The sequence below is a fragment of the Agrilus planipennis genome, unplaced genomic scaffold (assembly GCF_000699045.2).
Source record: "Agrilus planipennis isolate EAB-ADULT unplaced genomic scaffold, Apla_2.0 scaffold14, whole genome shotgun sequence".
NCBI classification, from domain to species: domain Eukaryota; kingdom Metazoa; phylum Arthropoda; class Insecta; order Coleoptera; family Buprestidae; genus Agrilus; species Agrilus planipennis.
Genome location: NW_020442313.1, coordinates 1,120,938 through 1,138,178, shown reverse-complemented (window position 1 = coordinate 1,138,178; position 17,241 = coordinate 1,120,938). Strand labels below are relative to the sequence as shown.

General features: G+C 31.5%; 2 protein-coding genes and 1 long non-coding RNA gene across 4 annotated transcripts; 2 read left to right on the top strand and 1 right to left on the bottom strand.

Annotated features, from left to right (window-relative positions):
* Positions 1 to 328: 328 nt before the first annotated feature.
* On the top strand, positions 329 to 9,394 carry LOC108737664 (elongation of very long chain fatty acids protein AAEL008004; the record flags this gene model as incomplete). Its single annotated transcript, XM_018470655.1, is given in 3 exon segments — positions 329 to 465; positions 7,264 to 7,440; positions 9,084 to 9,394. Coding segments are annotated over 3 exon segments (542 nt in total), but the record flags the coding sequence as incomplete, so codon positions are not given.
* A 2,733-nt stretch (positions 9,395 to 12,127) lies between these two features.
* LOC108737665 (translation initiation factor eIF-2B subunit gamma) lies at positions 12,128 to 14,135 on the bottom strand. Its single transcript, XM_025980084.1, has 5 exons — positions 13,783 to 14,135; positions 13,412 to 13,726; positions 12,831 to 13,330; positions 12,549 to 12,778; positions 12,128 to 12,337 (listed from the first exon to the last, which is right to left on the bottom strand). The coding sequence occupies exons 1-5, from the start codon at positions 13,937 to 13,939 to the stop codon at positions 12,181 to 12,183; spliced, it is 1,359 nt and encodes a 452-aa protein (XP_025835869.1). The 5' UTR covers positions 13,940 to 14,135; the 3' UTR covers positions 12,128 to 12,180.
* A 117-nt stretch (positions 14,136 to 14,252) lies between these two features.
* LOC112906244 lies at positions 14,253 to 17,120 on the top strand. 2 transcript variants are annotated; one of them, XR_003232229.1, is made up of 7 exons: positions 14,253 to 14,399; positions 14,457 to 14,787; positions 15,000 to 15,226; positions 15,681 to 15,817; positions 15,892 to 16,013; positions 16,253 to 16,359; positions 16,880 to 17,120. It is a non-coding gene; the product is annotated as an uncharacterized LOC112906244 (long non-coding RNA). The 2 variants fall into 2 exon arrangements; XR_003232228.1 differs by having other exon boundaries at positions 14,253 to 14,787.
* The last annotated feature ends 121 nt before the right edge of the window (positions 17,121 to 17,241 follow it).

Genomic DNA, 17,241 nt, shown 5'->3' with positions numbered 1-17,241 from the left:
TTTATTGTTTCATTTTTACCGTCAAAAATTTTTCTAAATCGACATTTTAGTCATTCGCAATTACAACGAGATAAAGACATTTGCAGTTTTCTCGTCATCCCGTTTCAAGTATAATAAAGTATAGCGAATCTGAATCATAACCGATTATGTATGTTGTACAACATAAATTACCGCTAACTGAATCACAATCATATAAATAATCGAATATGTTGTTGAGCTTTGCTTATTTTAGCAAAAGAAGTTTTACTTAGAAATTAAGAAGTTTAAAATCCAATACCCCTTATCATGTAAAAATTCCGCACTTTTAACAAATTTTGTTTCTTTACAGGTGGTCACAGCACTTTCTTTGCTCTCCTTAATACCTTCGTTCACATTGTTATGTACTTCTACTACATGGTTGCCGCAATGGGCCCTGAATACCAGAAATACATCTGGTGGAAAAAATACCTTACAACACTGCAAATGGTAAGTCTTTTCTTTCTATTATTTACTAATAGCTGATTCCCTCGACATCGCCCATCGAGACAGAATTCCGCATCATCAGATCACATGCGCAAATGATACGAGGCTGACGCTCATTTTACGATGAGGCGGAAATAGAAACATCCTTTCTCGTGCATGCGCACGGCGTCACGAGAGAACATTCATAGTTGCGACTGTTTAGGTCATAGTTGACTTTATATTAAGTAGGAATATCGCGATTATTTTTATTGGAGATTGGAGATAAAGACTAATTGTTTAGATTAGAACGTTTAAATAAAAGATGGATGGGTTGCTAAGGCCTACTTTCGATATTCAAACATTTAATCAGAATCTCAAATTAAGAATCAAATTGGTAAGAAATGGACGGGTCTAAATGTCTCTCCAGGTGTATAGTTGGTTTCATAAGTATCATCATCATCATAAGGTCGTCAGTCCTAAGACTGCTAGACACGTAGCTCCACTCTTTCCTATCCTGAGCTAAACTTCGCATTTCCCTAAAACTAGAACAACCTACATCATTAACTATTTGCGAAGAGTAATCTAATCTATGTCTACCTCTACCCCTCCTAACTCCTGTTTCTGCTTCTAATATGTCTCTAACTAAACGTTCATGTCTGAGAAGGTGTCCTACCAACCTATCTCGCATATTTCTTGTTGACTTCCATAGAGTCCTCTGTTCTCCTAGTCTTTCTAATACCTCTTCATTTCTAACCTTTTTTACCCATGTTATCTTCATCATTCGCCTATAACATCACATTTCGAACACTTCTAAACTTTACTTCTTTTCCGCCACGCCCACTTTCCATGTTTCGCACCTGTACAACGTCGCGCTCCAAACATAGACCTTTAACAACCTTCCACGCTCCGACTCGTGAAATATTGCACCTACCCCTACTACATTTATTAATGACATCCCCCGAGGTAGTTCCCGCCCGTACATCCGAATGGGGGACTAGTTTACGTCCGGAGTGCTTTACCCGAGAGGACGCCATCATGTAATATGCCTGATACGTTTAATTTACTTGGGATATCATAATGTGGTGGTTTCCCGTTGCCTTCCACATCGCAATATTGTGCATCAGAATGCCATACCGATTCTCATGATCTGTGCCACCCTGAAAATGTTCCCAAAATTAAAATATTTTTATATAATCAATAATCTCAGAAGCAAAACCGGGATATAATACTTAAAAAAAATAAAAATTTTTATGAAATGTCTCATGATTCAAAAAAATAATTGATAGTTTATCCCCTCCACAATTGTATGTAATAAATATACCCTTTTGTTTATATTTGTAACTTGATTAATTAGTATACCGAATCGTATGTATGTATTAAGTTTCTCATTTTACAGTTTGTTACCAAACGCGGTTAAAGTAATTAACTTATAAGGGTTCCTTATGAGGTAGAAGCCCAAAAAAGATCCAAAAAAATAGAATCGGTTTAAGTGTTTAACAGATTTATTAAATAATCATAATCTGCTACATAATATACTTCTCTGTTAATAGCATATGTTAATATGTAATGAAATTATTTTCATTCTACCAGAGTCTATAAAATATGAATAACATTTTTGGTTTAATTGATAAGGATATTAACATTAATTTACTTTTCGTCTTTTTTGTTTTTTGTGAGTAAGTTTCTATAATTCTGAAAATGAATTCATTAACTAACAATTTGTTGTTGACTTTTTATCTCGCTTGGGTTTTTACAATCTTTTTTCTACTTTTGCGACGCACAGATGTGATTTTTATTTCCATGCACATGTGTACGTAGTACGTCACATAACGTTAAATAAACAAAACTTTCTCATGTTATTGGACATACCACACAAGGGCGTACGCAAACATTTTGGGTTAGGAGGTAGATAAAATTGAAATTATAAACAAAAAGTGTTCGTTGATAAAAAAAATAAGATGATACAGTAGGAATTCAAAATATGTAACAATTTTTTGAAGAAATTTTTCGGTGTGTACTTATATGTATTATTTCATCTTCGGTAAGTCGGAAGTTTTCGATAGGAAAGAAAAATTAAATAAACTGACCGTGTATACACATATATATACCTAACTAAAATTATTAGAACGTAAAATGAAAATCCAACAATTCGGAGAAAGTAGTGATTGCCAAGGCAATTTAGTTTAACTTTGTTTTTTTCGTAATTAACACTTAGTAATTATTTTCATTCGCGCGAATGTTCGAAGGTGTACTGCAACCAAAAAAATGATTGGTCACGACTCCTCTATCAAATATTGTCAACCGAACATAGGAATATTTATTGTGTTACATGCAATCATCAAAAAGCGGCATCATCGTTTGAAAATCTTCTTTAACCTATCGGAGGCCCTGGGCACATAAGGACAACGGGGCCCCTATGGCTTTGATAGGGGCCCCCGTTTTATTAAAACAGTCAAAAAGGGTAGATAAACAAAATTCTAAGTTTATTGAACAATTATTTTTATTTCTTTAATTTCTTTGTTCAAAATCTATGTATTTGAACACATTATATTCTGTGGGCATTAGGGACATACTGGTAGATGTTTCTTGAAGCGTTAATTCATTTTTTAATCGTTGCAATTTTGGAGAAAGAGCCCTCCCTAATGCCGTTAATTATAGTCATGCTTAAAAAGATTCTCAATGCATTTTCTACATTTAGAAATGTGTTTTCAATTTTGTTTTGTAATTATTGGTTGATTTACTCAAAATAAATATATTTATGGATAATAAATATTGATTTTCGGTTGGTGGATGGATCTGGCAGAAACTGGAGGGCCTCCCGTCGTTCGCGGGATCCTGGGCACTTGCCTAGAATGCCCAATGGAAAGAGGATCCAGGTCTTTTCATATAGATAAATAATAAAGTATAAGTCCAATAAATGCAATTTCATGCTTTTGGGAAGGGGTATTCGACTTTGTTAAAATAATTTTGAGAGTTCGGTTAGTTTAGGATAGTTTTCAGAAAAGCAAGTGATATTTTCAGATAGACGTGGTCGAAAAAATACATACATATACAGCAGACGCTCACCAAAGTGTCATTTTTGTGTGACATAAGACGAAAAAATGCCGACAAAGAAATATGTAGTCTTATATATTCGGGGAATGTTTTGCCTTACCTATAAGGCTCTTGATGGGGGATGATGTCCCTGAGATAGTATTAAGTGGGACATTTTTCGATTCCATTGCTAGTTTAAAAAAAAATTGGTAATTCCGTGATCAGTTTTAAACTAAGTAATTCACAAATTTCCACTACATATTTATTTCAATTTTGACAATTGTTTCACCCTGTTAGGGCATCTTCTTATGGCTATTTTTTCTTATGTGGTTCATAGTGTGGATTTTTCATTTTACTTTTTGAAATGTTCTAGTGTCCTTTCGTAAACGATCTCCCTGTTTGTCTAATATATAACGCATTACGAATATTACATTGTACTCTATAAATTCCACACGAATTCGTTTTTCTGTTTTAACTTTATTTTTGATTAAATATTTTAAAAAATTAATTATTTTAAATGTTACTGGCACAAAAATTAATGTTCTTTTTTAATATTTGAAATAAGGAATAGAAGTGGGTAGAAGCACTTCCGACATAAGATGAAATTTCTTTAGTTTCTATAAAACTTTTATTAACGATTTATATCAATTAATTTGTAAATAACAGCATGTGCCAATCGGACCAATTTGTTTAAAAACAAAATCCTTTTCTTTTTAAAAAAAAAGTAATAGAATTTTGTATGTTCTGTAAAATTTATAAAATCCTCCATTTTCTCATTATCCCCACGTACCATTGAAGCTATTCATTTTCCCTTTTGTATGTTCTAAATTACTCGTTTGCGAGCAAATTCATCACGTGTCTTATCCCTCTTTCTGTTTTCCTCGGGACTTCACGTCGTTTAACATGAAATGGATGACTTCATCTTTCAGCTGAATGGGAGTGACTTCAATAATGTTCGTACGTTCGTATAACGAAAAATGTAGTGGTACAATGTCCATCATTATCCAAAGCATTCCTTTGATGAGATTAGACCTGTATGCGAACCTTTTTGTTGACTTCGTCATTCATTACTTTCTCCGAAAAGCACTTCGATGCGATTACGGAAATTGAAATCTTTCATGAACTTCTTCCTAGATTTACAGTTCAATAATGAGAATTTTATTTAATTTTGTTGCATTTTGTCTTGTGTTTGTGTCGTATCTGTACATGATTTATGAACGCAGTTGTTACCTTTCAAAGATACCGCCGTGTCGTACCGATCGCCGTCTGCGGCATTCGTTTATAACAAAATCCGTATTTATAACGTTATGTTATTATATTCATTTGTCTTTTTATGTCACTTCTGTTAATCTAGTCACCCAAACCGTACCTACATAAGTAGACATTTCAACCAAATTTTATTTATATTTCTGTTGTGTCCCAAAAAAAGGTGTAACGTACTGTTACGTGATGAAATTGAAGTAAATATGAATAATTTATGAGATTATTCACTGATTATGCCGGCTGATTGCAAAGATGACCGACCTCTGAAATCGCACATCCACTCCTACTTGATTAATATCTATGGAAATAAAACCCCTTGTGTCAGTCAAAAAAAGGCGCAACTCACAAAAAAAAATGATAAAAGTGAATTTGTGTCTCGGCAACGTGACTAAACTAAATATATAATAATTTACTACCTACTAATTATATACAGTTAATAAGTACGAATAAAATAAAATGAAATATTGTAGCGTGCATGTGAACTTTGAAACTTTTTAGGTCACATCACAAATAATTAATTTATAAAAATGAAACGAAACACTAGTCAAATCCGTCAAAATTCCCATTGCCATTTAGAGCAATCTTTGCTCAATTAGCTCAAATAAACACTATAAATGACAAAATTTTAAAGTAAGAATGTACCAGTACTTACCCGCCCAACAGTTTGTACTGTTGCAAGTATTTCAGGCCATCTCATTATAGCACTTTAGTGCAAAAATAACAAATACATTTTACTCATAACTGGTCTCTTTTGGAAACATTTAATTGTGTGAATAAAAATGCTATTTTCATTGAGTAGAACATTTTTTCATGCATGTTTTGCTAATAGTAATTTTTGAAGACATGCCAGGAGCATTTAATTATTCATTAGGGTACTTAATAGGCTTTTAGTGATCCTTCAAGCAGTAAATTACTGAAATTTGCTTAAATATATTTTTGGTCCACTTGTATACTAACGTTATATTCAAACTGAGAAGTCTTATTTACTGAATAAATAGTAAGAACATTTAATTTGCAACAAGTTTCTTTCAAAAACATTTAATTAATGTTTAATTACAATGCGATTAACTGAAAAACTGTTTCAATTCCTTAAATATCTTAATCTTAATCTAACACTAGCGGAGCAGCAATTTTTTGAAAAAATTACCGAAGCTTTTAATTTCTCATTAGGACACTTAATAAGCTTTTAATTATCCGGATGTTTGTTTTTTATTTTGCTGACTTTACTCTTCTATTTAATGGACGTTCAATGGCGATTTTCTCGTAAAAATTCTAAATTAATAATAACGTTCTAGATATCGAATGTAGACGTAAGGAATCTTCCATTCTATTATAACTTTTAGTAGTTAGCTAGTTCCAAAATATTGTATTATAAGAGGAGATGGTCGCACCGATTATGTTTACAAGGTACAAGCGTTTGTTTTTCCGGTTTTATTCGAAATTTGAAAACGAAAAGTGCAGTTTGAGGGACATACAGTACAATATTTTCATGTTATTAACTACAACTGATTGTTTTTGAAGAATAATTGGATCATTCATCATCATAAGGTCGTCAGTCCTAAGACTGGTTGGACACACACCTCCACTCCTTCCTATCTTGTGCTAATCTTCGCATTTCCCTAAAACTAGAACATCGCACATGCTTAACTAATTGTGAACAGTAATCTAATCTAGGTCTATCTCTATTCCACTTAACTTCTGTTTATGTCTCTCCTGAAAAGGTGTCCTATCGATCTATCTCGCCTATTTTTTATTGACTTCCACAAGGTTCTCTGTTCTCCTATTCTTTCTAATACCTCTTCATTTCTAACTTTCTCTATCCACGGTATCCTCGTCATTCTTCTGTTACACCACATTTCAAACGCTTCTAACCTTTTCTTTTCCGCCGCGCGCATTGTCCATGTTTCGCACCCGTACAGCGCCGCTGTATACCTTTAACAATCTTTTTCGAATTTCTACATTAATTGTTCTCGAGCATAGAAGTGGCTTCTTCTTATTGAAGGTGACTCGACCCTGCGCTATCATCTGCTTTATTTCCCTACTATGCCTTCTGTCCTGACTTATCTGACTTAGATACCTAAAATCAGCCACTTCTTCTAATTTTTCGTCTCCTGCCTCCTTTCTTCTATTATTAGTACTATACCCTACATCTCTAAAATTCCATTTAGTTATATTGTAAGCCTCATCGCTTTTACCTACTTCAAACTTTTCTTCTATTTCTTTACACCTCGTATCAATCCACTCTTCCTTAGCTGCCCTACACTTCCTAATTATTTCCCACTTTATAACCTTATATCTTTTTTGCCCTTCTTCGTCTGTCCTGTTGTTGTATTTCCGCCTTTCTTCTATTAGTCCTACAATCTCGTTTGTTATCCAGGGTTTCTTACTTTCGTTTTGTTTAAGACCCAGTATATCGTAGATCCTTAAATTTTGTTCTTCTACTGAAGACCTTATGACGATGATAATAGATGTATAGGTTTTATATTCCATTACGCGATTCTAGAAACGACTTCTATTGTTTTGCAGGTTCAGTTCATCTTAATTTTCACCCACCAATTCCAACTATTGTTTACTGATTGTAATTATCCGAAATCGTTCATGATTTGGATTGCACTACACGGAATTTTGTTCCTATTCCTGTTCTCCGACTTCTACAAAGTGAAATACACCGAGGACAAACCGAGAAACGGCGGTATTTGTATGGTAAGTTATTTTGTACTAATTTCAGTAATTATTTATCGGTACCAAAAAGGTCCATATTTTGAAAGGACTAAAAACAATTACAGCAATATTTACGTGTGTTGTTAAACTGTTGAAAAATTGTAATATATATGTATAATTTTTGCTTCTGTTACTTGAATATCTTGATAACTCAAACATAATATTTGACTTCAACTTCGATAACTCAAATTTTCTGGGGAAATCCCCTAATAACGTACGACTTTAATGATTATTGTCTCTTTTTGTAACGGTATTAAGCAAGCAGTTCAGTTTCTGTGTTTATTAAGGTCATTTTATTGGTCATTGTTCATTGTAAGTGAAGGAAAATACTGTAGTTATTTGATTCATTGAAGATATTCTTGTGGATGTTTGAATGTCAGTAAAACATACTTCAAAAACTTGTTGATCAAAAAATTAGACTTATAAAACAAGTGGAAAGTAGCTCAAGTATGATGTATGTTGTGAGTATTTAAAATGCGAATGCAGAATAAAAAAATACCTATTTTTATCTTGTATTTGTAAAATGCAAAATACATTTTTGCCGTTAAAAGTTTTGCTAATATCACCGATCAAACATTATATAAATCCAGTGTCTTTTTTCAATTAAAACAGGTGACAAAGGTAAATAAGGAAAAATAGAATTATTTGTTGCTGTTAAGAAATTGTAATATAAAGATAAAAAAAACTATATCTGAATCACTTTGAACAGAAAAATATGGTCATAGTTAGTCTTCGCAGCTGGTGATATAGTGCAAACACCACTATTAGTCTAGAAAAGCTTCAATATTTAAAAAATGAGCAAACTCCTGCAAGGTTTTCTTAAACATATTTTATACTTAAGTAAATAAAGAAAATTAAACCTCAATCACTTCAAACAGAAAAACATGAATAATACTTCATCTTCGCAGCTGGTGATATAGTGCAAACACCACTATTAGTCTAGAAAAGCTGCAATATTTAAAAAATGAGCAAACTCCTGCAAGGTTTTCTTAAACATATTTTATACTTAAGTAAATAAAGAAAATTAAACAGGTACTATAAAAAGAAAACAATACAACGTGTAATTTTACAACACGCTACTGAAGTGAGACTTCTTCAAACGCACAGACATACCGGGATAGGGGTTAAGGTATTGGTTTAATGGCATTATTTGTACACTATGAATTTAAATTTTACACTATACATGCCGGAGTTGCCTGTAACGAACGTTGCATTGAAGCGCGCTCACGTCTCAAGCGATCCCCACTACGAACTCGACTTGGTCGAGTAGAAGGGGGACATCCGTTGCATGATTTCGTTACATAGCAACTCGCATTAAACGAACTTACCCGACCGTGCGTAGAGAAGTTTCACTTCAAAAATATTTATCTGAAAAAAGTAATTTGAAAATACGTATTTTGACTTTAGCATTTAAAATACAAAAGGGAAATCTATTTCGTATTTTACATTTGAAAAAGACTAATCAAAAAGTATTTGCATTTTGTATTTAAATAATTTTAAAAAACCATTTTGCACATCTCTACTCGTAGTAGAGTTATCGAAGTTCAATTGTAATTTTTCTTCATTTTAAAATGAAAATTGGTTCTTATTGATCTCAGTATGCTTTATTGTGCTGTTTCTTGCAGCCTGTTTTGGGAAGTGAAAAGAGTCACCGAAACGGTACCTCCAAAACGAACGGTAACGTATCAAATGGTAAAATGGTAAACGGTACCCATCACGAAAATGGTAACTTGTCAAACACTTATATGCAAAGCGAATTTTCGAACACCTACAAACCCTGCTATTCCAACGGAATAAACAGAGGCTTTGTAAGCCAAGCCAAAGAAGAAGAAAGTAACAAAAAAATCGATTAAACTAGCAATCAAAATTAGGAGTAAATTAGATCGTAATTTTGTTACTGGGTACAAAGGCATTTCTTTGAAAACAAAAAAAAAAATCAAACGATATGTTAAGCTACTTTTTTTTTGTTATGTGAACGCGACCACTTCTCATTTTGGGTTGTAATAATCAATTTTTTTTTATAATGAATGTGATGAGTAAGAGATCGTGACTATTCAAATGTGATTGTGGCAAACCTCAGGGTGCATTTTGCTTATATTATCTATTGTACCAATTTGCTACTACTTTTACATAATATTAATTAATCATCTACAGGCAGTTGCAAGCTAAAGCTGTTTTAGCTTTTAATTTGAGAAGCTTTACCGTATTCGGTATACAGGACCGTAGCAAGGGTTGAAAAATGGAAGCTCAGAATCAATTTATTTGTTGTTGATTAAAAGCCACAGTTCTTAATGACGTAAATATTATTTTGTCAAAACGATTATAATATTTACCGTAAAATGAGGCTTTCTAGTCATTTAGTATCTACTTACTTTTTTTCTTTATTATTATAACATCTTGGAATTAATTCGTTTTATTTCTACATTTACGTATATTAACCACATAATTAAAATTTATTATTTTTTCTTTAGCTACGTTTGAGCAATTTTGTCAACCCTTTTCCAACCCTATAATTTATTTAGTGTATAATAAATTCATTCACACGCAGAATATATTAAGATAAACTTTTTCTATTGATTTTTAAATTTTCTTTGTTCAAGAAGACAATAATTTTTGTTATGAAGTAAAAAAGTTATTGATATTGATGCTTTTCAAATTTAAATTGTAGTAGGTATATTTGTTATATATCATTAAAATGTGTATAAATTCTTGCACAAAACAGTGTTCAAACAGTTGTTTACCTTTGCATTTACAAAGCTGTTATGTATTTTTGTACACGTAGACTATTGTTTTTTTCTTTCAAAAATAACCGTTAATTTTTTTTAATTCAGTCTAAGCTTTTCGCAGTAATTTGTGTATTTGCTTTTAGATATTTTACAAGTTTTGTTCTTTCTGTTTAGCAGTGAAATGGTATAAATGTGTCCTTTACTTAATTAAGTACAAGCGTTTTGTACTTATTGCATATTTGTGATTAATTAACTTGTATGCACCATTTTAATACTAAACTGAATCTCTGTTGTAAATAAATTGTTATTATCCCTTATTAATTTCTTCTTTGTCTCTCTCTCTCTGCATTGTACGCTTGCTTGTATGATTCTGAATGGCGAAAATCTGCACAATTACCACAGTTTAATAATGTAGGTTTATAGGTTGTAAATATTTATTATAATATTTTCAGAGGTTAAAGTATTGTATAATATTTTTGTAAATAAAAAATAAATACGTACTTTTAAATTATATCGGTTAAAATTACTTACCTGGAGAATGTCATTTTCAGATAAGAAAAGGTAAGTTAACTTTTAACTTTAATGATACAAAAAAATGAACACCCTGTATTTTATAAGACTATTTTAAGAATAATATTCTGAACAATCTTCACATTTTTCGGAAAACACCGCAGATACCTAACTAGTTACAAACAGTAATCTAATCGTCTTCCAACTAACCCTACATGTCTCAGGTGTCCTACCCTAACATTCTCCTCCTTTCTCCAATTCGTCCTTATTTCTAAAATTTTCTATCCAAATCGTTATCATCGTACTCCTAAAACACCACACATCAAACTTTTTCTTATCGACCACGTTCACCATCAACGTTTCACACCCATACAAATTCATGCTCCAAACATATCTACACATTTAACAATCTTGTTGTAATTTCCACAGCACAGAATGTCTTTTTCTAAAAAAACAACCCGACCTTGCTCTGTTCTTTGATTTGGTCTGAGTTATCTGAGCGACTGACATGGATTTCATTCTTCAGTTACATTAAATTTGTTATTGGCCCAAAAGTAAGTCACGTTAACAATTACAAACAAATTAAAAAAGTCACCACATCAGATGGAAGGAGCTGTACTCAAGAAATATGTAAATCCTACCTTTTTTTATCTAGTTATTTTGAATATTTTGTTGTTGTAGTGACTTACTATAATTTCATTGCTATTTTATGATAAAATTTTTATTTTAAATAGTAAATGAACTCCTTTACTACTAGGTAGTTTAATATTTAAAGGAGATATAGAAATACTCATTCCTCCACTGGAAACAGATATGCGTTCCTGAAGACAATTAGCTCTGGAGTTCAGTTGGAATTGGCACCACGAGACGAAGATAAAAATTTAAGAATATCGTAGTTTTGAGGATGAAAAATTGAAAAATGCAAGTTGTAATCACTTGTACTTAATAACGTGAAGTATCTGCTCTGAGGTAGTTATAATTATCTATTTGAAGTATAATTGTAAATCGTTTTTGTAGAAATAAAAACTATTATTATACAAATAATAGCTTTAATTAAAGTGAAGTCAATTTATTGTGTGATATGCATCACCATTCAATTGGTTTAAAATTTATTAATGTGTTTATTCTTAATGACACCTGGTGTCAATTTAAATCGTAATTGCAAATTTATTTATTGATATAAAAAGAGTAAACAGTTAAAACAAAAATTTGTATTTTTGCCCTTAACTTCAACTGTAAATGCAACAGGTAATTTTTTTTAATGCCTTCTTTATATAAATGTATATTAAGATTAAGGAAATTATGGAAATTAAATATCTTTTGCCTTAATTTATGTCAATAAAACTTTCGACCTAATATTTTGGTCAGTCAGTTTGAGTAGTATGCAATGAACTCACGGAGCTCTTCCTGCATGTTTTAATTTCCAAACTCGATATAGCTGAAATAGTTTATTTTTTGTCGCTTTTATTATAAATACATATATCTATTAAAATTCCATTAGTTGTTCTGCAATAGTCAAGACTTCATTTGTATGTTGAGAATTTTCGGTAACAGTATGATTCCCTCCAACAACACAGTTTTTTAATTGTGAACCATTCTCTAATGTAACGCCATCACAAATTATACAATTTTCAATTGACACTCTGTAAAAACATAATCAATTATTTATTTGTAAAAAAAATATAATTGTTTCCACGATTTTTAAAATTCGATGTCAAATAAAAAATTAAAGCGATTCAAACTCTTTTTGAAAAAATAAAACAAAACTACAGAAAAAAAAATATACACAGGATATAAAAGGAGTTAATATTACTTTGAAATTTAACAATATTAGTAAATCCCTTAAAGGCTTACTTTTCTTTTATGGTCACATTATTCATTACTAATGAATTAAAAACCCGTGAAAAACTAAAAACTTCAGTATTTGATCCAATTGTGCTATTTTTAAAAGAAGTTTTTTCATGTAATTTGGAACCATCCCATATTAAGCATTTGTTATCCACTTGAGTTGATTTAATTTCAGCCAAAGGGCCAATCATTGCCAACTTCTCCCCATTTGTTATCTTTTCCCAAATCTCTGTTATCTAAAAGAAGTATATAATTTTTCAACGATCTTTTTTTATCTCACACTCTCACCTTATTATTTGCTATCCAGTATGAAGGCAATGTATTGACTCGAATTCCAACACTGTTACAATCAGCAATACATGCATAACACCTAATTACATCATCATGATAACAAGATCTTAAATCTCCAATATGATCATTAAAAGTGGATTTCTCGCGGATTAACAAATCTAATTCTGACTCCTTAGCAAAATGAAATATATCATTCTTATCTTTGATATTAATCAAAGAAGCATTTGTATCTGATTGTGTAGGTTTTAATAACTGCTTTTTAACAATGTGAGGCAAAAGTTCTCCTTTCAGTGTTGAAATATCTTCCTGTTGCAAATAATCCACTATCCACTTTTTAATTATATACACATGGGAATCAATAAGGTTCGTATGTAACTTAACATGGGGATGTTTTCTTAAAAGTTTTCTTGATAGGGGTACATAATTTTCAAAATCACTTATTGAAGCCAGAAATACCAATCTATTTGTTTGTTCATCTATTCCAACCAAATCTTTCTCTAAAACAGGAAATCCAAGATTTTTAATGCAATTAACCAGATAATATAACTACTTATTATATCTATTAAATTACAGCATACCTGGCTTATATTTTGATTTAGGCCCTGGAACTACCAATTGATCTTGTTGAGGATTTAAAAATAATGTACAAACAGATGCATTATGCTTTCTAAATAGATCCACCAGATATTTAAAATTAATATCAGTTATTATATCACATGTTACAACAAAAAGGTCTGTCTTAATCTTATCACTTATCCTCTTTAAGGAATCGGCTGTACCTAAATCTTCATTGCCTGGTATTGTCACATACTCTATATTAATTTTTAAGTTATAATTGTCTAAGGTACTCTGTATTTCTAGCTTCTGATTTTCCAATACAATAACTATCACATCTGAAATAGTAAATAAATGGCTTGAAAAAATAGAAATTTTATCACACTTTTTTTACCTTTAAAGCCTGACTGTTGAAGTTTGTGCAGTGAGTACCAAATAAGTGGCTTGTTGCCCACAGGTAATAAGCATTTGGGCTTGTTAGAAGTAATTTCACAAAATCTAGAACCTTTCCCAGCTGCTAAAATTACAGCTTGAAATTCTTGTAAAAACATTTTCGAATATTTATCATAAATATTTAACTCTTTCAGTTGTCAAATTATGTTTGTTGAGGTTATGAGAGGCATTGTCTCCTGCATCGAGGACGGGGACGGTGGTATTAATGGTATGACATAATATATGGTCCGATACTTTCATCTTTTAGCTATATCCTCCAAGAATAACAAATAATAAACTGTAATTTAATAATCTATATATAAATAAGATGCTATACTATTTTCTTATGCATGTTTTGTACTTCTATGATTTTCATAGTATGTTCTATGTTCCTGCTTTTAAACTTCATGATGGCCGATGACCATAGTTTTGTCATGGTCTTGACTCCACATGCTTGACTCTTACCATAGTTTCCTATGAGTATGAACTTTATCCAAAGTTTATTTTATTGTTAAGTAGTGTTCGTAGTACTAGTAGTATAGTTAGTTTATTCCACCTAACCATTTTTTAATCCGCTAAGTGAGTAATAAATTATCTGTATGTGACTATTGTTGTAGCAGTTCTGTTTCACTCCAGAATATAGCAGTACCAACTTGGGAATTAACGTAGAAATCTAAAAGCGCCTCTCGGTTTTTCCATTGGAAGCAGAGGCGGTGTGTTGTACTGAAGGGAGGATTTATGACAACAATATGGCAATTATTGTGAAATTTTCATTTAATTATTTCAGAAACCTCACCTTCTGAGATAACCAGCAGTAAAACCATACAAGCAAGAATTAAACAAACTAATGGTCAATTATAATAACCTTGCTTCTTATTTTAATCCACAAACTGTTCTGGAGACTATTCTGTACTGAATATTGTTGAATCTTTGAACATTCTTAATTCTGGATGGTCCTTGGTTTTTGGTAAGATTTTTATAATACATTACCTATTTAGCTTAATTATTCTCAAGTCATATGTAAAGTACGTTGGACTTTTGCATTCAAATATTAAATAGTGTAACTTTATAAATATTATTCTTACCTAATTTACCTGGCGATGTCGCATTACTTCTTAAAAATTGATACATATAGTTAAAATATGCTGTCTTACTTTTATTGAAGTAATTATTTTAAAGGTGGATCAGGATTTATATAAGAATTACATTGACTTAGTGTAATTGAACGCACCTATACAATCTTCTGATATCTATGCATCATTGGTATAGAAAGAATTTTCATCTATGGGACGTCCGATTCATCGCATCTCGAATCTTGCACATGCATTTGTCTATGGCTTGCATTCTTCCACGAGACGACTACAAAGCGCCATTTATCTGTCCAGAAATAATAACTACATCTGAAGGTATTTAGCCCTAATCCTTATTCGATTTTAATTTAATTGTGTAGAATACGTTTCTATTTAATAATTGGTGGGTTTTAAATACCGTTGTTTAAATTTTTTTAGCGTACATGACTTCGAGGGCGTGTTGATTTCATGTTTCAATGTTAGGCATCTTCCCTGCCCATGCATCTGTTGTGTATTTTAATAGATTAATAGTTTTGGGATTAACTAATGAAGCTTTTGTTAGAATTTTTGAATTTTGATAATAGGTTTAGACGATGATTGTAGATTTTTCATATTGGTGTGACCACGCCGAGAGGATTTGCTTTCGTTTTGTAGCCAAATATGTAAAATATTTCTTAATATTATTATTCTGCTTTTAAAATTCTAAATTTCTTTCAAAAAGATTTTCATTTTTGCGTTGATTTCTACAGATTAGGTTTTGACGACTTGTTTTTTTTTCTTCTGTATATAGACTTGCTTTGAGATGATATCCTTGGATTCAATGGACAAGCTACTTACCGATTTGTAGCAACCAGACATATTTTTATTACCAAGAAAGCTTGTAACGAGCTGGTCAAAACAATCATAAGATACAGGGTGCTTACAATGGTAATTATCATTAATAATAAAATAATAACAAATCTAGTGAACATACAACTAATGATATTAAATTGTTTTAACAGGTGTCTATTAAATCATATTAAATGTACATGGAGAGGATTAATCAAAGGGGAAATGTGGAGAAGCACGGTCTCCAATCATGCTTGTTTTGGGTGTTTATGCAAATGGGTTGTTTGTGGAAAGGGTAAGAGTAAGAAGTCTTTAATAATTTTATGAAGTTGCACTTACGAAATGATTCATGATTTTCCAAATCTTGCATTCCATTTGTTTGACAATAATTACCGCTATAATTTTTTACACTTCTGAATTGTAATAGTTATGTATTGATTTTGATAGTCTACTATTTGATTAATGTTAATTAGGGTTTTTAATATTTTAAAACATGATATTTAAAATGAAGCTCACATTAAATTATTTCAACAGGATGCCATTTAAACATATTAAATGAAGAAGGAGACAAAAAGTAAAAAAGGATTCAAAACATGGAGAATTGGAGCCCCTTTAATGTTCCCGCCCCTTGGCTGTGAAAGGTGCGATTTTTAGAAAATACATGCAGTCCGATTTACGCTGATGCATATAAGATTGCAATGCTATGTGTGGTTATTGATAAGAGACACTTCTCTTTATCAATGCTTAGGAATAAATCTCGAGTACCGTAGAGTAATCCTCCAGATAATCAATTGTTTTTCTATTATATTGAAGTTGCTTAGTTTTCATAGTAATTTGCGATCTGTGGCATCTATGGTTTTACTTCCAACAGCCATCTATTGTTTACTGAATAAATCGATGTTATCGTGCATCTATGGGGTTCTCTTTTAACTCTCTATAGTCCACTGTATAAATTTACATCGTACATCTACGGTTATTTCTATAACCTTTAACATTAATCTATGACATGAATAAAATTGACATCTCGTCACCATTTTATAATAAGCTGTTTTGCTTTCGTTTTTGTGCATGTTTTTAATTATATTACATATTTTACTTAATTTAAACATTCCTTCTTTAGTTGTTAGTATAATTAATATTTCTTTTTGCTCATCTCTACAGATCATCTGACAAATGAGAGAGAATTAAAGTTCAGTTTGTGATGGTACTGAAATAATATCTACAATGGTGCTGCCTTTGCTGTTTTCGTCTTCACCTTGCAACGTTATGCAGTTAATTTTCAAGGGATGAGTGAGAGCAACTGAAGATTTATGCGAATTCTACTGAAATAACAAATTTTCTGCATTGGCATTCCTCTTGGATTTGATTTGCTTTTCACACCTGCAAACTTTGGAACATTACGGTCTACAGTTAATTAAGGTGAGAATACTTGATATAATTAATTTTAATTGCTCCTTATTAATCTGTTACCACCGTATCTGTTTCAGATCGACGTTGGAGAAGACAAAGATGACCCCGTAGTT